Source organism: Molothrus aeneus, unplaced genomic scaffold, assembly GCF_037042795.1.
Source record: "Molothrus aeneus isolate 106 unplaced genomic scaffold, BPBGC_Maene_1.0 scaffold_35, whole genome shotgun sequence".
NCBI classification, from domain to species: domain Eukaryota; kingdom Metazoa; phylum Chordata; class Aves; order Passeriformes; family Icteridae; genus Molothrus; species Molothrus aeneus.
Window position 1 is genome coordinate 881,769 of NW_027099016.1, and position 22,417 is coordinate 904,185.

The 22,417-nt window shown below is 54.0% G+C and overlaps 1 protein-coding gene and 1 pseudogene across 1 annotated transcript; both read left to right on the forward strand.

The window, feature by feature from the left end:
- Positions 1–22,417, forward strand: part of LOC136570588 (zinc finger protein 850-like) — an 82,257-nt pseudogene that overhangs the window by 55,967 nt on the left and 3,873 nt on the right.
- On the forward strand, positions 4,174–16,419 carry LOC136570624 (uncharacterized). Its single transcript, XM_066571072.1, is given in 12 exon segments — positions 4,174–4,236; positions 4,573–4,678; positions 7,021–7,713; positions 7,905–7,968; positions 8,799–8,847; positions 9,886–9,995; positions 10,753–10,870; positions 11,264–11,363; positions 11,782–11,978; positions 12,888–13,025; positions 15,974–16,151; positions 16,193–16,419. Coding segments are annotated over 12 exon segments (2,043 nt in total).

A 22,417-nucleotide genomic window follows, 5' to 3' on the forward strand; every position in this document is an offset into this window, starting at 1 on the left:
CTGCCTCAGAGGTGATTGGCACAAAAGCGCAACTCCTCCTGGCACCCCAACTACCAGTACTGGGGTGGATGTTTAAAGGAAAGGTTCCCACCTCCCACCACGCCACTGACACCACGTGGAGTAAATGGATTGCTCTCATCACACAGTGCGCCCATATTGGAAACTGAATCACCCTGGGATTTTGGCAATAATTACAAACTGGCCAGAAGGTGAGAACTTTGGTCTCACTGATGAAGAGGAACAAGAACCAGTGACGTGCTGAGGAAGCTCCTCCCTATGACCAACTGCCCCCAGAGGAAATGCGCTACGCTCTTTTCACTGACGGTTCCTGTCGCATCGTAGGGATGAACTGGAAGTGGAAAGCAGCCGTATGGAGCCCCACACGACAGGTTGCAGAGGCCACTGAAGGAGAAGGTGGATCAAGTCAACTTGCTGAACTCAAAGCTGTTCAGCTGGCCCTGGACATTGCTGAAAGAGAGAAGTGGCCAAAACTCTACCTTTATACTGATTCATGGATGGTAGCCAATGCTCTGTGGGGATGGCTGGAGAGGTGGAAAGAGTCCAACTGGCAGCGTAGAGGAAAACCAATTTGGGCTGCTGATGAGTGGAAAGACATCGCTACCAGGGTAGGGAGGCTACCTGTGAAAGTCCACCATGTAGATGCTCATGTTCCCAAGAGTAGAGCTAATGAGGAACACTGAAACAATGAGCAGGTAGACCAGGCTGCAAAAATAGAGGTGTCGAAGATAGACTTAGATTGGCAACATAAGGGGGAGTTGTTCCTAGCTCGATGGGCCCATGATGCCTCAGGCCATCAGGGCAGAGATGCCACCTATAAGTGGGCACAAGACCGAGGGGTGGATTTAACCATGGACAGTATTTCACAGGTTATCCATGACTGTGAGACGTGTGCTGCCCTCAAGCAGGCCAAGCGAGTGAAGCCCCTATGGTATGGTGGGCGGTGGTCCAAGTACAAGTATGGGGAGGCCTGGCAGATTGACTCCATCGCACTGCCCCAGACACGCCAGGGCAAGCGCTACCTGCTGACCATGGTGGAAGCCACCACTGGATGGTTGGAAACTCACCATGTGTCTCATGCTAATGCCTGGAACACCATCCTGGGCCTTGAAAACCAGGTCCTTTGGAGGCATGGTACCCCTGAGAGGATTGAGTCAGACAACGGGACCCATTTCAAGAATGGCTTTAACAGCTGGGCCAGGGAACATAGTATTGAATGGATATACCATATCCTCTATCATGCACCAACTGCTGGGAAAGTTGATGGGTGCAATGGACTACTTAAAACTACCCTTAAGGCACTCAGTGGGGGGACTTTTAGAAATTGGGAAATGAACTTAGCAAAAGCCACCTGGATGGTCAACACCAGAGGGTCCATAAATTGAGCTGGTCCTGCCCAGTCTGAACCCCTGCACACAGTGGAGGGAGATAAAGTTCCTGTGGTACATATGAAAGGCATTTTAGGGAAGACTGTTTGGATTAATCCCACCTCAGGCAAAGACAAACCCATCCGTGGAATTGTTTTTGCTCAAGGACCTGGTTACTCTTGATGGGTAATGCAGAAAGATGGAGAAAGCCATTGTGGACCACAGGGAAACCTAGTCTTAAGTGAGAACTCTGTGTAAGGTTTCATTGTGATGCAGATGGAAATAGAATAAGGGGTGGGTAATGTCCTGACTGCCAAGCAAGATGTTTTCTATTTGCCATCTGAATGGCAGTTGTCTTCTGTTTTCCTTATCTTTTCCACAACCAATCCTCCCTCAGGGGAGACATCTGTTGTTAATAGGCTGTTGAATGTCACTGCACAGCTGATAAGAACTACAGCATCCCAGTGTGAGATGCTCCACCCAGAGGGGAGAGCCAAGCATTGCTACTGGATATAATCTTGAGATTCTGGAACACCAGCATGGCTTTCTCCACTGGATTTCCCAGAGGAAACAGCTGCCTCTTCCACTGGATATTCAGAGGAAGACTTCACCCTTTCTACAGGACCACTGCTCCAACAAAACCGTATCTGCTACTCCAGGAGGACTGCAGGCACATTTCCACTTGGACTGCTACCAACACCCTGAACAACAGGATGTCAGGTTGTGTTCTGACTCTGCAGTGTTGGTTGGATTTACTGCATTGTTTATTTTGTCCTTGTATTTTTTTTCCCTAATAAAGAACTCTTATCCCTGCTTCCATATATTTGCCTGCGAGCCCCCTTAATTTCAAATTCATAACAATTCAGAGGGAGGAGGTTTACATTTTCCATTTCAGGGGAGGCTCCTGCCTTCCTTAAGCAGATACCTGTCTTTCCAAACCAAGACAGGAATATTTTCCAAGGCTGGTCATAAGGAAAACAGGAACCTTTTAGCAGTTCCTGGGAGCAGACAGTGTTTCTGATAAGTTTGGAAAGAGCAAAACCCAGGTGCCGTTTCCAAGGACAAGACCTAACAAGCATTTCTCAGATCACACTGCAGCCTGGAAAGGAGGAGGGGGCAATGCACCACCACACTGGGATCTCAGGGGTGCCCATGGCCTGGGTGATGCTGCCTGATGTCAGCCACCCACCAAAGCCACTCTGTCCCTGCCTCCCACAGCTGCACAGGGCAGAGAAAATTTAACCAAGAGTTCCTGGGTTGGGATAAGACAGGGAGAGATCCCTCATCCAACACCAAAATGGGCATCACAGGCCCAGCCTGGGCACAGGGAGGGAATTTATTACCAACCAAATCACAGCAGCACAAGGAGAGGGGAAATAAATTTCTCCAACACCTTCCCCTCACCCAACAAGGGTCACCCAGAATGGGCATAACCAGGGCTCTGCCCAACGGGGGTCACTGGGGATCATCCAATGGGGATCCTCCCATGGAGGATTGTTGTATTGCACTAAAGATGGAGCTGGAACAGCGTATAAAGCTCTTCCTGCAATCAGGGCACTCGCAGGGTCTCTCCCGGAATGGATGTGGCAGCGTGCCCTTAGGTCGGAGCTGTTGCTGAAGCTCTTCTCACACTCCCCACCCTCGTAGGGCTTTTCCCCAGTGGGGATCTGGCGATGACTGAAGAGGGGGGAGCTCGGGGATAGAGGCGAGGCAGGTCGGGCTGGGGCAGCGCTGGGCTCTGGGCCCGACCTGGGCGCCCCCCATGCGCCCCTTCCCCGAACAGCCCCGGCGGGGGACGCAGGTGGGGTCCGGGCGGGGGGCGCTGGGTTCCTGTTTTGGGGTCCCACTCTCCCCTTTTCCCCACTTTCCCACCGTCTCCCACCCCTTCCTCACCTCCCCCCAATCCTCGGCCCCTCCCGCTCGGCCTTTGGGGGATCCCCTCCTCCTCCCCCTCCATTCCGGGCTCCCCCCTTCGCCCCCTTTTCCCCCTTCTCCCCCCCTGTCCCAGCGCCTCCCGAGAGCTCCGCGCCCGCAGCCGGGGGGGCTCCCAGCACCACCAGTGCCACCAGTAGGGCCCCAGCTGCCGCCCCTCGCCCCATGGCCGGGGCCGGGCAGGGAGCAGCAGCCCCAAAGCAGCCGCGCTGCGCTGGCAGCACCAGTCCGGAGCAGGGCGGGCTCGGCAGCGCCGCGCGCTCTCATTGGCTGCCGCCACTTTTGGGGACCCGATCGCAGAGGCTCCGCCACACAACTGATGACTCTTCAACGCCCCGCGTTCTCATTGGCTGCGGCGCGTTTTGGCTGTGTTTTGATTGGCTGAGGCCTTTGCGGGCCGCTGCAGCCCCGGGCTGGGAGTTTTTTGGGGAGGGGGAACCTTGGGGCGCTGGGCAGGTGGGAGCTCAGGTGAGCCCAGCAGTGCGTGCCAAGGGGCGCGGGATCTCAGCGGTGCCCGTGGCGAGCGGTGACGCTGGCCCGATGCCAGGCACCCCCAGAGCCGCTCTGTCCCTGCCCCTGCAGCAGCACAGGGACAGAAAATGGAACCGAGAGTTCCTGGCTGGGGACAAGGACCGGGAGAGATCCCTCAGCAAATCCGGCACGGGCACAACAGACCCGGCCTGGGCACACGGAGGGAATTTATTACCAACCAAATCACAGCAGCACAAGGAGAAGGGAAAGAAATCTCTCCAACACCTTCCCCCCACCCAACGGGGATCACCCAGAACAGGGGTCACCAGGGCTCTGCCCAACGGGGGTCACTGGGGATCATCCAGCACGGATCCTCCCATGGGCGATGGAGCTGGAGCAGCGCACGAAGCCCTTCCCACACTCGGGACACTCGCAGGGCCTCTCCCTGGTGTGGAAGTGCTGGTGAGTGATCATCTCTGAATCCCACCTGAAGCTCCTCTGACATTCCAAGCACTCCTAGGGCCATTCCCCAGTGTGGATCTTGTGGTGCTTGCTGAGGCCGGAGGTCCCACTGAAGCCCTTCCCACGTTCCCCACACTCCCAGGGCCTCTCCCCAGTGTGGATGTTCAGGTGTTCCATCAGGGTGGAGCTGTAGCTGAAACCCTTCCCACATTCCAAGCACTTGTGGGGCTTCTCCCTGCCATGAGGCTTCTCCACCAGCTCTGAGCTCTGGCTGGATCTCCGGCCTCCTTCCTGGCTCAGGGGGGCTCTTTCCTCCCTGCAGCTCCCTGGGCAGGGTTTGCAGCCCCTCCTCGTGAGGGATCTCTGGGGCTTTTCCTCCTCCTCCATCTGGCCACAGCTTGGGAATGACAGATCCTGGTTTGGGGGAAACCAAGGTGGGAACACCTTGGAGTAGAGACTCCTCCTGCCCAATTCCATCTGTAGAAGTCAGCAGGAGTCTTGTGTCCATGAAAATCTCCACAATGTCAAGGTTCAGCCCAAAAAGCTCTCGCAGGATTTCCCTATCACTCATCTCTCCACTTCTGGTGTTCCAGAGGTTTCCTGATTTCCTTTCCTTGGGATCATGGGGGTCCAATGGTTCCAGGGGTTCTCCATTCTCCGGCGTCCTGCTCAGGGATGATTCAGGGGCTTTTGGGGGTCCATGGGGGCCCTTCTCCCCTGATGCTCTACTTTGAGATCCCAGGGATCCCAGGGGTCCCTCCTCTCCAGGCTCCCCCCCTTTCCAGTCTGCCGGGGTCCCCCAGCTCTGGGAATGCCCCTCTCTGCTCTCCCCACTCTGGGGGTCCCAGGGGTTCCCCTCCTCTGCTCTCCCAGGGGTCCCCAGGACCAATGTCCTCCCCTGCCCATACTGGGCAATGGCCACGTGGGCCCCCAAAGATCCCCCCAAGGGGCTCAGCTTTGGGCTCCTGCAAGATCCAAACCTACACACACAGAGAAAACAAAACCTCCCAGAGACACCAGATGATATTTGGGGTCAATTCCACAATCTGCGAGCTCCAAACACACCCCAATAAAAAACCCTCTCAGGGACTCCTGGATAGATTTGGGACGAGCTCCCCCTCCCCACTGAGCTGCAGGACGAGGTGGGGGCGATGGTCCCGTGGCTGCGGCCACAGGGGGCACTGGAACCTCCTGTTCCTGCTGTTCCTGCTCCTGCTCCTCCTCTTCCTGCTCCTCCTTTTCCTCTCTCCCTCCTCCTCCTCCTCCTTCCTAATCCCACCTCGTCCCCAGTTCCTGCCTTCTGTGTATTTAGACTGGAGAACCTTGCTTCTTTTTAGAACTAGAACAAAGATCCCAGATGGAACAAGGCTTGCTGCTTTTAGTCAGGAGTATCAGTGACTAAAGGTCACGTTTCCTTTGCTTTGGTGCTGTCCTTGTTCTCCTCAGTGTTCAGGCTGGGCTATGGGGTGTCCTTGTTTGCTGCATTTTCCGAGTTCCTCTTGCATCCTTTGGGCCATGGGCTGTGCCCTGGGAGGGTTCTTTGTGCTCCTTTGTGACACAGGAGAACCTTCCAGGCGGTTTCTGCGTGAGCTGCTGCTGGGATGTCACAGGAACAGCGCCACGTCGCCGTGGTGTTCCCGTTGCTGTGGGACACGGAGGCCTCAGTGCCCAGAGTGGCTCTGGGCTCGCTGCCGGAGGATCCTCCTGCCCGAGGCATTCTCAGCAGCCAGCCCAGCCCTGTCCTTCTGTGCTTGCAGGGCTACAGGCTGCAGGCGTGTGCAGCGCAGCCAAAATGATCCAGCACGTGGCTGCTGCAGTTTGCACTCTGTACTCTGTGGCTTATTCGGGGTATTTTTTAACCCACTTGGCACGTAAGTTGAGGTTTTCCCTCGGTACAGCATCTGTGGCTTTGGGCTTGCTGTGTGCTTTCTGTTCTTCCTCTGGAGCTGAGTTGACTTTGGAACCAAATGGCCATGAAGACACCATTGCTTTGGGAGAGCTCCTGCCAGCAGCTGCAGCTGAAAAAGGGGGTGTCTGCAGCCAGTGGGGCGTGCACAGCATCTGCAATGAGCCCTGGGGGGTTCTGTTCCCTCAAGCAGGGAGTCTGTGCCAGCAGAGCCTGGAACTCCCTCCCTTTGCTGCTCCAGCCAAGAACTGACCCAGCCCAGTATTTTGTGCTTGTTCTCTTGCTTGCTGTGGGAAGGGACTGTGGCTCCTGGAGGGATGCAGTGAAAGCAAAATGCTCTCTTGGGGTTGCCTTGCTCCGTGGCATTTCCCAGCACTGGCAGTTTTTCTCCTAACAGCATCTGGTTCATGTTCCCTCTCCCACTGCAGGGCACCTCCTGTCTGGATTCCGAGCAGCTCCTCCTTCGGTGAGTGGGAAAGGAACCTTTGGTGTTTGGAATTGTGCAGCAAGTTGTGAGCTCGGCATGTGGCAGTCGAGGGCCAGCCTGGGAGGCTGAAGGAAGGTTCCTGTCAGTGTCTTTGCAGCAGCAGCAGCAGCAAAGGAATTCCCATCAGTTTTCTCCTTTTCTGCTGAAGAGTTTTTGAAGAGCTGCAGGTCTGGTTTTGCAGGCAGAGGATTGCTTGCTGGCTTTAGCCATGGTGGAATATGGAATTCCCAACAATAAGTGGCAATGTCGACTTTAGCCCATTGTTAGTTGGAACAGCTCCAAACCCCATTTCTGCTTAGTGCAGCTGGATGTGCAGCTGAGGATAAATAAGGTGATAACTGAGATAGAACTTCCCGTCCCTCACGCTGCCGTCTGTCCACAGGGCACAGAAGCAGCACCAGCACCTCCTGGGGCTCCCTCTGCTCTCGAAGAGGAGGCCAAAGAGGAGGAAGACAGCAGTGAGCTTCCCGCTGCTCTGGGGGACGATGGTGAACTTCCCTCAGTGCCGGGAGATGACAGTGAACTTCCCGCTGCTCTGGGAGACGAGGGCGAACATCCCGCGGGGTGGGAATGCAATGGCGAGGCTCCCGCGGGGTGGGACAAGGACAGGGGACATCTCCCGGCCTGGGACGAGGACGGTGGATGTCCCCTGGTGTGGGACCAGAGTGGCCAAGCTCCCACGGAGTGGGATGAGGACAATGGACGTCTCCCAGTGTGGGATGAGGATGGAGGATATCCTGTGGCTTGGGAAGAGGAGAGTGAACAGACCCCAGCATGGGAAGTGGACAGCAAACATCCCCTGGCTTGGAAAGAGGATGGCGAACCTGCAGCGTTTTGGGAAGAGGATGGAGAAGCTGCAGCATTTTGGGATGAGGATGGAGAAGCTGCAGAATTTTGGGAAGAGGATGGAGAACCTTTCTCTGCTTGGGAAGAGGACAATGAACCTCCCTCCGCTGTGGGATCCTGGGCTGAACATTCTGACAGCAGCACAGCCGGGCAGCCAGAGGGGAGAGGGGAGTGGTGCCTGATGCAGCTGAGTACGTCTGCTCTGTTCCTGGGTGCCTGAGCAGGTGCTGTGTGTGTGTCTGGGCATCAGCTGCACCCAGTGTTGCTCTGAAGCTGAATGTCACCGAGCCATTGATTGTCCTTCCCCAGCTGACACCAAGGGGCTCACAGCCCCAGGGAGTGGGGCTGGTTGTGGCTCTGCTGCAAGGCGGGGTCTCACTCTGGGAGGGAGCGTCTTCCACGTGGTTTCTTTCAGGGAACACCGTGAGCGAGGAGGAGCCTGCCGAGAAATACCTGGAAGTGGAGCAGATTGGCCAAGGGTAAGTGCACGGCAGCTGCTGCTGCACAAGCAGGGCCGGGTGTTGTGCTGGTGCAGGATCAAGTGAGAAGTCAGGAGAGCTCCAAACACCTTCAGACACTGGGCTACCATCCTGCTGTCTCTCAGTCCTAATCAGAATTGATAACTGTGGTCAGAAGGCGCCGTCAAAGGCCCCTGAGGCTGGCAGTGTCCTGCCTGCAGCAAGGAGCAGGACCTGGAAGATCTTCTGTCCCTGGAACTGGATTGCCTAAAAGAGCAACTCACCATGTGGTGACTGTCAGAAAACAGTTCTCAAGAAGGTTTCTTTCAAATATTTTCCTTCAAAAAATATCCACTGGTCAGGATTATCAACCTAATGGTTTAGAAACAGAAACCAGAGATGAACTAATAAGTGCTCTATTCTAGCACAGGTAGCTGACCCCATCCATTCAGTAACAGACACAGAGCTGATGCACTCTGGGGGAAAAAGCATCACCTGCCTGATGGCAGGGCCCTTGTGGAACCTGCAGGTCTTAGGCAGGAAATGGAAAAGGATGAAATGGATTCTTTTCCAGGTCTTTAGACACCCATTTCTCACCTCAGGTTCTGAACTAAAGCAATTCAGGGTGGACATTGGGATTTTCTCCAGCCCAATTCCTTCATGTTGGGTCTCAGTTTTCTCCTGCACACCTTGCATGGCAGAGGGCTGGTGGCTGCTGTGCTGTTGTTGGAAGGGTCGATGCACCCAGGTGTTTGTGAACGCTGCAGGCAGCAGAGATCTCCTGTCTGGGCTGGCTTTCCCTGCCAGGGCCTAAAGCGCTGCTTCTTTCTTCTCTGCTGTTTTGTCTCCAGGGCTTTTGGAACCGTTTATAAAGGACTCGACAGGGCCACTGGAGGAGAGGTCAGTGCCAACACGCCCAGCACGTCTGGCAGCTCTCCAGGGCTTTCCCCTCTGCTGGGAGCTGTGGCTGCAGCTTTGGGGGCCAGCAGAGCTTTCCTGCCCAGGCTGCTCCTCTGAAGGCAGAGCAGTGTCAGCCTGCAGAGCACAGCTGGGACAGACTTGGTCCTTCTGAAGCGCCAAAGGAATGCAAGGAGGGCAGCGGTGTCTGTCAGAGCAGGACACGCTGGCTTGGCCTTCATATCTAAAAGTGTGAATGCATCAGCTGCTGGAGACTGAGGCCCAATTTATCTTCATCCCAACCTTAGACAGGAACATTATTTAGCTATTCTTAGCTAAACTATAACAATATTATTTCCATCCTGCCTTTTATCTTCAAAGGATACCTCAAGGCCTAATCAGGCAGAGATCCTGCTTGGGCTCAATTTGGGGTTTTAGTCCTACTTCAGCTGTTCACAGAGAGAGAGGGAGAGAAATGAGGAGATGGATGTCCAGAGCAAAGCTCTCTCCTAAACCCTGAAATTGTGTTTGGTCTGGTGTCAGTGACAGCCTGTGACAGGGATCACCTGAGCAATGGGTGTGCGTGTCTGCTTTGTTCTGCAATCCCAAACAGAGCAGCTGGATCTGAAATCATGACCAAATCCCATAGAATTGCTAAGGAGTTCCTGGCTGTTTTGCTCTGTTTTCAGAGAACCAGAATTACCTCCTGCTTGCAAAATGGGTTTGAATAATAATAGTAGGAGTGTTGAGGCCATTTAAGAACACTGTAGGTGCAGAGAATGTTGTTAGAGCTTTGAGGCTGACAGCTGAGGGACCATTTCTGCAGAGCTTGCAAGGCCAAATGTCCCTGGCCATGTGTCCTGTAAGCAGCCCCCAGCTGGCAGAGCAATGGGCTGTGGGAATGGCCCTTGCTGAGCTCTGTGTCCCATCCCAAGGCAGTTTGGCACAGCCTGGCTCCGTCGCTCCACAAAGACTCTCTCCGTGTTTGCTGTGGCCTCCTGCCACAGACTCCTCCAGTTAAAGGCTGCAATGTCCCTTCAGGTGGCCATCAAGAAAATGAGTCTCAGAGGGCAGAACAGGGAACAAGCTGTGAATGAGATCCTGCTCCTGAAGGACAAGAAGCACCCCAACATTGTCAACTCTTTGGACAGGTGAGTGCTTCAGCTCTGATCCCGAGCCCGGGCCCTGCGTTAACCTTTCCTGGCATCCGGAGTCTGTAGCCTGTTTTGAAAATGCCTGACCCAGCCACATCTTCCCAAACCAACAGCCTGGCAGTTCACTCCCTCCACGGGCTTTTGTTGCTTTGCTTTGGTTTTTCCTTCAAGTTGACCCCGTTTGCTGTGTCTCCCAGCAAGTGCTGATAAACCACAGCAGAAATTATTTCCCTTGGCTTCTTCTTCCCAGCCCTTTTCCATTGCTACAGATGCCAGTAAGACCAAGTTCTTGTTTCCAGAAATGCCTCATTTGCCCATTTTTCACTGGCCTTGCCTGTTTCTGAAGGGACTTTCTGAAAGGTTTTCTGACTGCTTTTGTCCCAAGTGCTGCATGGCCTCCTGCCCTGGATAACCCTGGCAGTTGTGTTGCCTTGTTCTGGAGGGAATGGTGGAACTGATGAGTTCAGAAGCTGAACCAGCTGGGGCCAAGTGTTGTGGTTCCACATTGATCTGGGCTGTTGCTAAACTGCATTTTTCACCTGCTTGCCATCTAAGGCCTCTCCTTTCTCACAGGTGTCTCCTTCCCCTTTCGACTGTGCAGATTCCAAGGGCTGGGCAGCCTGGCAGGAATGTCTCTCCATCTGATTCTGTCCTCACTGACAAGTGGCCTGGAAACAAAACTCCACTCCAGGCTTTTCCATGGGGAAATTGAGCTCTGCACTTTCATCTCCATGCCATTGTTTTCCTCTTCCAGCTTCCTTGTTGATGGAGATCTCTGGCTGGTGATGGAATACATGGATGGAGGAACTTTGCGGGACGTTGTCAGACAGACACGCATGGCTGAAGGAGAGATGGCAGCTGTCAGTCGGGAGGTGAGGGATCCTGCTTGTCACTCCCATGGCTGGGACATGATGGTCCTTCCAAACAGGGCGTGAGAACAGGAGTGGCTCCATGCTCAGGGCTTTGTTTCTGAGTTGTTTTCATGAGCTGGAGAAGAAAGAGCCTCTGCAGTGAACAGCCTGCCAGCATCACTGCACTTCTACTCTGTTCTTGTTCTCTCTCCTGCTGTTGTGGTACTCTCTGTCTGCTTTGGATTTGATTTGCTGTTCTCAGCTTTGCCTTGAGCTGTTTGCCTGGAGCTTGTGTGCACTGCACTCCTGGCCTGTCACAGCAAAGCTGCTGCTGGCAGAATTCTGAGCTGTCCTTTCTGGTGTGATATATTCCAGCCATTGGTTTTTGCCCTCGTGTTTCTTGTTCTCTCTCAGTGTCTGCAGGGCCTGGATTTCCTCCATTCCAACCGGGTGATCCACAGGGATCTGAAGAGCTCCAACATCCTCCTGGGCATGGACGGCTCTGTCAGGCTGGGTGGGTGTTCCTGGCCAGGCACGGCGCTCCCGGGCTGTGGGGCTGGGGCTGCTTCCCAGGGAGGGCCAGAGCCCCACAAGGGCTGCTGGGGGCACTGCCCGGCCCCTGCTGCCAGCTGAGAGCGGCTGCCCCTGCAGAGAGCTCAGGAGAGGAGCAGGGGGCCAGCAGTGCCTTTGCTCTGGCCATGGCCCTTCCAGAGGGGCAGCAGTGGGAATCTAAAGCTCCAAGGGAATCAGTAAAAGCCACTGCAGGAAAGCTGAGGGTTTCTTGAAGGGCCCAGTTCCATCCTTCCTTGGCTACAGCCCTGAGGACTTTTCCAGCTGACTTCACTACTGCACTCTCAGATTGAGCGTGGGGAATCTTTGTGCTTGGTTTCCTCATTGCAGCTGCCTTTGACAGGGTTTGTTTCTGTCCTCAGCTGATTTTGGCCTCTGCGCTCAGCTCAGCCCTGAGCAGGACCAGCGCAGCTCCATGGTGGGCACTGCTCACTGGATGGCCCCAGAAGTTGTGACCAGATCTCCTTATGGCCCCAAGGTGGACATCTGGTCCTTCGGCATTGTGACCATCGAGATGGTGGAAGGAGAACCTCCTTACTTCAGGGAAACGGCGGCCATGGTAAGAGGCAAATTCTCCAGGGGCTGCAGAGGCTGCGAGCACAGGGGGACCCTGCACTGGGAGCAGCAGCTGGAGGTTTCTGCACATGGGAAGGGAATTCCCAGAGGACTTGTGCCTCCACACAGATGAATTTTCTGCAGTCTCCAGCAACAATTTGCTTTGGGCTTTTCATTGTTGCAGCTCTTCTAGCTGAGAGGATGACCTGGAAATATGAAGCAAGTGCATCAGCTCTAATGTTATCTTGCAAGAAAACCCCACACCATCCCCAAATCCCAGCCCCAAACCCAACAAGATTTCTGCAGGAGTTTCTAAAAGAGGTTTTGCAAGATGATTTCTCCCCTGATTCTTCTCACTGGGAAACTTGTCTAAAACCTGAAGATGATGGTTTAACATCCTCATAGTCTAATGTATTTCTTTCCTAGTCCAAGCTACTTTTTCCATGTCACCAAGCCTGAGCTTTCAGCATCACAAACCTCCTGTTTCCTGCCTGGCAGTTTCTGGGATGGGGCATCAGGAATGCATTTACTTGAGTGTCAGTGGCACTGCAGAGATGCACTTGATGGAAGAATCCTCTGAAATAACACAGGCAGACCACACTGAATCTGGAAAATGGCTTTTAAAGCTGGTGTCCATATTTGGAGAAGCAAAATGGGCTATTTCTGATGGAGGTTCCTACTAACAAAGCCAGCCAATGAAACTGGCTCTCAAGGCGAGATCATTTGGATGTTGCAGTGGCTGTGGCAGCCGCAGGATTTGGGTTTTTTGCTTGGCATAGCAAAATGAGCTCTGAGCAGCATCTCTGGCAGGGAGGAAAGTGCCCCTGGAGCTGGGGCTGAGGCCCCGGGGTGGATGTGAGCCCGTGTGGGTGTGAAGGAAGCTGGCAGAGCGCTGAGTTTGCTTTCCCTGCAGGCTCGCGCTCTGATCCGGCAGAACGGGACCCCGCAGCTGCAGGAGCCCCGGCGCCTGTCGGCTCTGCTGCGGGACTTCCTCGAGTGCAGCCTGGAGCCGGACGAGGAGCGGCGCTGGGCTGCCCAGGAGCTGCTGCAGGTGAGAGCCAAGGGCTGCAGGGGAAGCAGCAGCGCCAGGGAGGGGTTTTCTTGTGGGGCCCCCTCCGATAGTCTCCAGTCTCGCTGCGTTCCACGCGCAGAGCGAGCAGAATCCTCGCCTGCTGTGGCCTGGCAGGCTCCTTTCGAGCTCATCTGGACCTGGTGCCCCACAGCGAGCAGGGACATCTTCAAGCAGCTCAGGGGCCTCAGAGCCCTGCCTGACCTGAGCTTGGATGTTTCCAGGCAGGAGGCACCTCCCACATCTCTGGGCACCTTCTGTCAGTGTTTCCCCACTCTCCTGGTTAAAAAATTCTTCCTTAGATCTAATCTGAGCCTGCTTCCCTCTCCTGAGTTTCAAACCATTTCCCTTTGTCCTGTTGCAACAGGAACTTGGCTCTGGAAAGTAACAGTTCATTTCTTTATTTTTTATCCTTTGGACAGCACCCATTTTTATCATCAGCCAAGCCTCTCTCCAGCCTGACCCCTCTGATCACTGCAGCAAAGCAACTGAGGGAGCAGCAGAGCAGATGAAGCACTTGAGGACAGCTTCTTGTTACAGTAGTTAGGACAATTAGTTAGTTATGGTAGTTAGCATTGCTAGTTAGTCATGGTAGTTAGCACTGGGAGTTAGTTAGGGTAGTTAGCTTTGCTAGTTAGTTATGGTAGTTAGAGCAGCCTGTTTGTTATGGCAGTTTTATGAATAAAAACGCTCTTAAACCTCAACTCCCTTGACGTGTCCCTTCCCTCTCCCGCCGTGACTCAGCTGCCCGGAGCAATGTGAGGGGAGAGCGGGCCCAGCCTGGCCCAGAGCTGAGCCCCAGCAGAGCCCTGGCAGAGCCCAGAGCAGCCTCGGCACCTGCAGAGTCAGCCTGGAAGGAGGCGCTTGGAGCCTTCTCGGCTGCACCCGGCTCTTGGTTACAAACTGTGTGTGCTGGAAAATGCCACCGGCTCTGCAGGAGGGCAGAAGGGGCCCGGGGAAGGCCCTGGTGCTCCATGCAAGGGAAAAACCTGCCCTGGGTTTGTTATAAATAACTAGGTAGTGCTGGTTTTTGCTATTATGTATTGACTTCTGCAAAATATTCTTAATCACAACAAATTTGATATAGTACAGTTTGTAATCACTTTTCACTGCTTTTGCTATAGTATAATTTGTCAGCTTTTTGTGGCCAATGCCCTGGCCCCTGTGTAGCTCATATCCTCAGAACATCATTTATGGATGATATTTTAGTTTGTGGACAGTGTGAAAAACATACATTATAGTTTTGGCTTTTGCAAAATATTGAAGTGGATGCCAGATGTTGTGCATTATAATGTTAACTTTTGCAGAAGTAGCCGTAATTGTGAAATAAGAACTAATGCTTTTATTTTTGTAACTAACTGACAATACTGAGAATGACTCAGAGATATTTGTGAAATAGCTAATGTTGGTTTAAAGTACTTGTGGAAGTAGCTAAAACCGTCTGCATGGTCAGATAACATCTAAGGAAGGGATGTGATGAGGCCCCTGCCACTGACCCTTCCACTGTCAATAACTGTCACCTGCTGAAACCACAGAACAGGGGCCCTTGTGAGGCAGTGACACACAACCCTCAAAACAGCAATCCAGGATTCCTGCACGTGCTCTAAAAAGGCAAGTTGGGGGTCAAACCAACCTAAAGAATTCCTGGAACATGTAAATGTGTTCAAAGAAATGTTTGAATATGTATAATCATTATGAATATGTATTTGAACAATACAATGGAAAAAGTAGACAAGAAGAGTTGCTGTGGTTAACCGGTGTGCCTCTGGCCATTGCCAACACCCAGCGCTGTTACTGATTTGTCCCTTATTATTCCTTATTAAACTTTTAAAAATTCTAAAGAGTGAGGTTCCTTTATCACAAAACCCAAGGTGCTCACCCCTTGTTGCTCTCCTAAGCCAGATTTGTCAATCCTAAATTTTGTCTGGGCGGTGGAGGAGGAGGCTGCAAGGAAAAGAAAGATGTACTGGTGTGGAGGCCCAGGACTCTACCATCAGAGTCTCAATTCCACAGCTATGGAGGACTGGTCCCCAAAGAGAAGAATAGATTTCAAGGTTATGGTGAGAAGCTTGCTTCTCCCATAGATCTTTGCAGGCACATGCTGATTTATGGAAAGTTATGTTACCCCATTGGCCCGTTGGCCTAATTACCCAAGTTCACCCCCTATTACCCATCTCTGGTTAGCCCCTAGAATGTTCTCCCTCTCTGTCCCTCCGTTGGCCCCAGTTTACTGCATTCCTCTGCCCCTGTTTCCCTATTAGCTGACCCGACCCTTGACCCCTCCTTTGCCCCAATTTCCCCCATATCCATTGGACCCTGACCCTCAGCTCCACCCTCACTACCCCATATAAAAACCCCCTGTGCCCTCAGCTTGCACCCTGTCTTTGTGCCTGGACCCTGTTCAGCTCTGTCCCCTGTTCCTGTACCAATAAACCCAGTTTGCTGAGATCATACCCAGACCCATCCTGCCGACTTTGTCAGCTTTATCAAGCAGCCGTGAGCTCCGGGCTCCTGAGTGCCGGACGCTCCAAGGGCCTCGGCAGCGCCAGGACGCTCCAGACTGGGACAGCCAGGCAGGGCAGGAGGAATCACTGCCCCTTTCCCCTCCCTGCTGCTCCATCTCCCAGCCCAGCATCGCTGCAGGACAGCCTCACTGCCAACGCCATCCTGCCAGGGATGGACTGGGGGGATCTCCTTCCCCTTCCCTCTGGCATGGAGGCAAATCCCATCTTCTCCTTCTCTGCCCTCCTTCCTCTCCTCATTCTGTCCTACATCCATTCACGTTCCTTTTCCATCTCCTTCCTCCCTTGTTCCTTCTTCCTTCCTCTCCTCCTGCCTTTTCCCTTCTCCCTGTCTCTTCCTCTCCTTGTCTTCCTCCCCCAGGCACTGAGCTGTGGACAGAGACCAGGGAGAACAAATCCCTGCCACAGAACCTCGTGGAAGAGGCCATTTGGAACAGCTCCACGGCGCAGGAATCCAATGGGGAGGAAAAGCCCCAGAGATCCCACACGAGGAGGGGCTGCAAACCCAGCCTGGGGAGCTGTGAGGAGGTAAAAGCCTCCCTGTGCCGGGAAGGGTTTGGGGAATGTGAGAAGAGCTTCAGGCAGAGCTCAGCCTATTCCTGGCGCCTCCAAAAACGGCGGTGCCAGATGCAGAGATCCCCCTGCAGATCCATGGGGCTGCAGAGATCCCCCTGCAGATCCATGGGGATGCAGAGATCCCCCTGCAGATCCATGGGGATGCAGAGATCCCCCTGCAGCCCCCGGAGCAGCCACGCTGGAGCACGGGGATGCCTGAGAGGAGGCTGTGCCCCCGTGGCCAGAGGGGCCCCGCTGGAGCAGCCTGTCCTGGCAGGACTGACCCCGGGGCACAGTGACCCACGCTGCAGCACTTGGAGGGGGGCTGTGCCCCGTGAGATGGACTCAGCTTGGAGAAGTTCCTGGAGAAGTCTCCGGTGGGAGAGAGCCCAGGGTGCAGCAGGGGAACGACTCCTGTCCCTGAGCAGAGGGAGAAGCCCCGGGGCATGAAGTGAGCACGGCCCCATTCCCTGTCTCCGGCACTGCCGGGGTAGGAGGTGCAGCTGGAAGGAGGGAGCCGTGGGGGAAGGCTGGATTAAAGGCTCTTCACTTACTCCTCATTATCCTGCTCTGAGTTTTTGGAGTTCTCTGTCAGAAATCTCTCCCCTCCCCCACTCATCCACAGGGCTTTGGGGCGGTTTTCCCTATTTGAGGGAAATCAAAGCGATGCACTGATGCTCCTAATCAGGGGTATGAGAAGTGAGGCTCCTGGCTTCCCGCTGAGCCGGAGCCACCGGAGCCGCAGTGCCGGGAAAGCCGTGGCGGGAGGTGCGGAGAAGTTTGTTTGTGTTTTCAGCTCAATCCCCCTCGGGCTCGGGCCCGGGCCCGGGCCCGTTCCAGGGCTGTTCCTCATCTCCGGCTCTGCCCTCACGCAGCCCGGGGGCCCCTGAGAGCGCGGGGCGAGGCTGTGCCGTGTGCAGAGCCCGCCCCCGGCTGCGATTGGGCGACGGTGCCGTCAGTCGTAGTTCTGGCGCGCTGATTGGTGGGAGCGGGGCGGGGCAGGGCCCCGGTGGCGGCGGAGCTGGGAGGCGGCCGCAGCGCAGGTGGGAGCCGCGCTGGGTTGTGCGGGGGCTCGGGGCTCGCTGCGGGCCTCGGGGGCGGCAGGGGGCTCAGGCGGGTTCGTTGTGCCGTGTCCGGCGCGTGTTGCCGCTGGCGTGAGGGCGCTGCGGGAGCGGCTGCCCGCGGTCTCCTTGCGGCCGCTGCCTCGGCAGGAGCCGCTGCCGGAGCAGCGCTGGCTCGGCCCAGTTCCTGTGGCTGGGACAGAGGCGGCTGCCCCGTGCCCGGGGCTGTGCGGGGACATTCACGTGGCCGGAGGTTTCTGTGCCCCGAGGAGACAGAGGAGTCCTGTACAAGTGACTTTATTGCTGAGCAGAGGGAGAGGCCGTGGGGCATTTGCCATGCGCTCTCTGCCATTGTTGTAGTTCGCAGCCTCCTTTTTATCTTCATTTTCCTGGCCGATTCTCTCTCTCCTTTTGCCCACTGGCTGAGGTATTTGGACGGTTCAGACCTCCCGATCCGCCAACTGCATGTCCTCGTTAATGTGCATTCCCACTTTTGTAGAACAGCCGATATTCACGGCTCTGTTAAGTCTTTGTTCTTTTTCTCAAAGTTCATGAATTTAGAGGAATTTTGAGCAGCAGTCTGTGTCAGTTTGTTCTATTTTCTGAAACTGATGGTTTTACCCGTTACTTCCTTCTCTACAAGTCCCTGGCCCTATCTCCACGCAGATTGACTCATTGACTCTGGTTTTTTCTTACTGAGTCTTGTTTGGTTTTGGAATTATTCTGAGTGCCCTCATTCCCTGTCCTTCTCTAGGCATTCCTGGATCAGGAGGCCTGGCTGCCACCTGCATCCCCTCGCTCACCTGCTGAATGAGCTGCATCCACAACATTCTCCATTTGCTGTTTCCTTTTGCAGCTGTACCAATTTCTGTTGCAGAGTCAGATATGCTCACCATGGGCTCTGCCTTTAGCTGTGCAAATTCCATCTGTGCAAGCGGGCAGAGGGAATCAGCCCAATTCCTGCCCCGGGTAGGAAGACCCAGGTACATTGTCCAGGCTTTGCCCCAGGAGGGTTAATTTGCATTTCTAAAGCTCCTCTCGTGGCTACCTGAAATGAAGCTTCTCTTCCAGAGCAGCCATGCAGCCCCCCCCAGACCCCCCAGAATCTGCTTTTTAGTTGTTGTTGTTTTTGGTGGGTTTTGTTTGTTTTTTATTTATTTGTTTGGTTGTTTTTTTGTTTTGTTATGGTTTTAGGTGGGGGGAGGGTTTTTTGTTTGTTTTTTAAACAATATTTAAACAAACTATTAACTGTTTCTGAGTTAAACGGTCACCTTTAAAGCAGTTCTAGGTGAACGTTGAAAAACCCATAGCAAAACTTGATTCTCACACTTCTGTCCCAAACCTACCTAACCATATAAAGTAGGATTATTTTGAAAAACGATTCTCATGTTGTATTCTTGTCACTGAAACTGCGGGGGAAACAAAAACCCTCCAACAATATCTTTAGTGTTAGAGAGTCAAGGCATTACTTGGTTTTGGCAAAGATATGCAGCACACATCATTCCATCCACACATAGCCCGAGTGTGCAGAGAAGATCATTCCATGACACGTGAGATTTATTAGTTTTTTCCTAAACTTTATGTAGTCTGAACCAATCTAAATCCATTGGTTTAATGTTCATTGCTTCCAAGTGGTGTAGTTTTTAGTATTTGGTTTCCTATTAGATCCGGATTCCTTCCCCTCTGGAGTTAATTAGCTCCACACTCCTGGATGTCCTTCTCAGCCTTTTCCAGACCAGGTGTCTCCAGCTGTGCGGGGGCAGTGTCTGGGGTAGCTGTTGGTTGCTGTTTGCTGCTGGGCGTTGATGTTTTGTTGCTGGTCGTTATCTCTGTGGGTGTCTTTTGGGCTATTCCCAGTCTGTGGAGATGTTGAACTCATCTCTGTTGAGTGGTGTAACATCCTTTAAATAAAACCTTTAAAATTCCTTTCCCCAAGGCAGAGACAAACGAGCCTGAGAGAAAGAAGATTTAAAAGAACCAAAATGGGTACATTTTGCAGCAATGCAGTCGCAGTCAGCCCAGAGTGTGGGTGTGAGTGAGCCCCAGAGTGGAATTGTGCCGTGGTGCTCCCCAGCAGCTGTGGCAGGGCAGGCCCAGCCAGCGCTGAAGCTGCAGCAGTGGCAGCAAGGCTTGGCCGCAGTGGCTGGAGGTGCCAGAGGAGGGTGGCCAGGATTTCCGAGGGTTTGAGCAGAGGATCTGTGGGCAGGCCCAGGGGCTTGGCCCGCTGTGGAGCCCTGGCTGCTGCTGCGTTGCCTTCAGGGCAGGCTCGGGGGCGGCTCCCATGGTCCTGCTGCAGGCGGGAAGTGCAAATCTCCGGGGCTTCAGAGCCCCTGAGGCCAGGCTGAGGGGTCCCCCCGTGTTCAGCTGTGCTGGCGGCTGTTTCTGGCCTCAGGGACACTTGGCATGGGCCCCTTGGCCACCAGTGGTGCTGCTTTGCACTCCTTAGGCAGGAGCCGATGTCCTGGCTGGGTGTTGGCAACAGCAAAGTCCCAGGGCAGGCTCTGTGCCAGCCCAGCTTCCTGTGGGAGAGATTTCACAAGAGACAGGATTCTGGCCACGGACTGCTTGAAACATACATCCCTTATCTCCACCCTGCACTAGGTGGAGAGTTACCAGGGTAAGGAATTCCAGACATCAATTCCAAGGGAGATAATTGAATATCTGCCCTGGGTTTGGTTCTTCTTCTTGCCATAGCCAATGGCAAAAGCTGTACCCACGGCATCTTGGTTTCTATCACCAGCTTCCATAGGTGTTTCTTTATTTCTCCTGACCTGAGCTCAGGGGGTGCCAGGGGTTATGGAGGTCCCATTGTATTCCTAAAGCTGCCATAACCCCCTGAAGTATCTTTCGAGTAAAATTAGTTCTTCTTTCTGAGTCTATTCTTCCACAATCCCTTCTCTATGAATTAATTATTTCAGAAATACCCTAATAAGTGATGCAGTGATTGCATCAGTCAGATTGAAGCAGTCAGAATTGCTTTTGCCCCCTGTTAGGTGCTATGGTGTCATCAGAAGATATTGAAGCCTTCCTGCCCAGGGCATTTCAGTGCCAGGCTCTTACAAGCACCCAGAGCTCCTTGGGTTGAGCTGAGCATGGGGCGGTGACCTGCGCTTTGTCTGATTCCCCTTCCTTAATAACAGCCTGTCTTGTAGCTCTTTTCCCTTCTGCTGCCCTCTCAGAGCCATCCACAAACACATTTTCTCCCTCCGTCCAGGGATTGTCTCATCAATCTCTCCCAGCCTGGGTCTGGAGCTCTGTCCCTTGAGTGCAGTCCTGGGTTTCTTGCCAGCCCCTCTCCAGGCTGTTCAAACAGGAGCTGGGTTAAACCCTTGCCCTGTCCTCAGTTCTGAATCCTCCTGTGCCACTGAACAAGTTTCATACTGTAATAACCGAGCCCTGCTCATCCATTTAGAGGCTCTTTTGGTTGTCAGAGCTTTAACTTGATGCCAGATTTGAACTCTAGGAGATCCTCCTGTTGTCATCAGTTTTCAGGCCTCAGTTCCCATGTGAGCTGTGTCTGCACAATTCTGCAGACATTGAGGCCACTCTGGCCACTGGGTTAAACATTTTAACACAAGAAATCTTCGGCACGGCCCTGCTTAACATCCACCTATAATTAAAATTCTTTCTCCCTGTCTAGGAAGGCCAGGGCAGGAGCCTCAGTTAATCTGCTTTTTAACACTTGAAAATTCTGTGATTCCTCCTTGTGTCCATCCATCCAGTTTCTTGACTGGAGTGTTGTAGGGAGAGATCCCTGGCTCCAAAGCCCTGCCTTTAAGAGAGAGTCAGTAATAAGCTGTAAGCCCTTCCTTCCCTCTCTTGGAATAGGGTGTTGATTTTAAATCAATACAAGCAACCTCTTGTCCTTGTTGCTTCAAAGTAATTTGGTGAGGCTCCATATCTAATTTTCCCTCTTTCCCTGGACTGTCCACATTTCTGGGTTCACTTCAGCATAGGCCTTGCCAGACATTTGACACATAAGTACAACATCATAAGCCTCTGTATCACCTTTTACAATATAAAAATCCAGCCACCAAATTCCTTCCCAGTAAATTGCAATCACAGTAGGAAGAAAAAGAAATTAATTTATTTCAAGCCTATCCCCTACATCTCCTAGTAGTGGTTGATGAAATCATACCTGCTCATCTTTCCCACTTATTCCCTTAATAATTAAACCATGCCTTTCCTATTTTGCCCATTAGGTCTAAGATTCAGAGTGGATTGAGAGGCCCCTGTGTCCATCAGGAGAGGCCTCCTCTCAATGCAGACCCACCTGAATGTTCTCAAGGGCTCCAGTGTGGAGGGTCCCTGGTGTGATGGGAGCTGTGACAGCCCTGCCAATCCATGTCCATCAAGGGGTGGACTTGCTGGTCCTGAGGGTGCTGCTGTCTGTGCTTGCAGTGTCCTTGTGCCCTGCAGCTGGAGCCCTGATTCCTTGCCAGGGGCTGTTTGGGTGGGCTGTCCCCTGCCGAGGAGGGCAATGCCTCTGCCGGGTGCTTGTGGCCGAGCCCGTGCCCTGGGTGCTGGGGCCCCCTTGGGCCCTGGGGTTGATCCCTCAGGGGCTGTAGGAACTCTGCCCTGGCCTTTGCCTTCAGCCTGGCCTTTTTCTGCTCCCTTCTTGCATTCACCTGCTGGGCCTTTGTGCCCAAGTGCTGCAGGGCCTTCTTCTGCCCCTCCTGCAGCCCCCCTCAGTGTCTGTGGGTGCTCATCCTCTGAGAGCTGCTGAGCTTTCTGCAAAATCATTCGTTTCTGTGGTGATCCCAACAAAAGAAAAGAAAAGAAAATCTCGATCCTTCCATGTTAATCCACATTTCCCAGATGTTCCTTGCTCCTCGTCCCTGTGCTCAGGGTGCCCTCCCCAGCCCGTATCCCAGAGCCGCTCCCTGTCCTGCCGCAGTGTCCAAAGGCGCCCCCCGGCGGGCAGGGCCGGCAGCTCCACGGGGCCGGGCAGCGGCCGGGGCGTCCCGCAGCCTCCTGGGGGCCGGGGGCCACTGCCGGCCCTGCCCGGGGCTGGTGGGGTCAGGCAGCGCCCGGCGCTGAGCCCCGGCTGCCCCACAGCCCCGGCCCGGCCCCGCAGCTCCCCCCAGGCCCCCAGCCCGTGCTCCCGGTCCCGCACCTCTGCGCCCGGTGCTGCCGCTGCCCCCCACAGAGAAACCCCCTGAAACCCTGACCTCCTTGTTTTCCTCTCCGGGAAACCGGGGATACAAATGATCAGCTGGCAAATGTTGAGGATAAG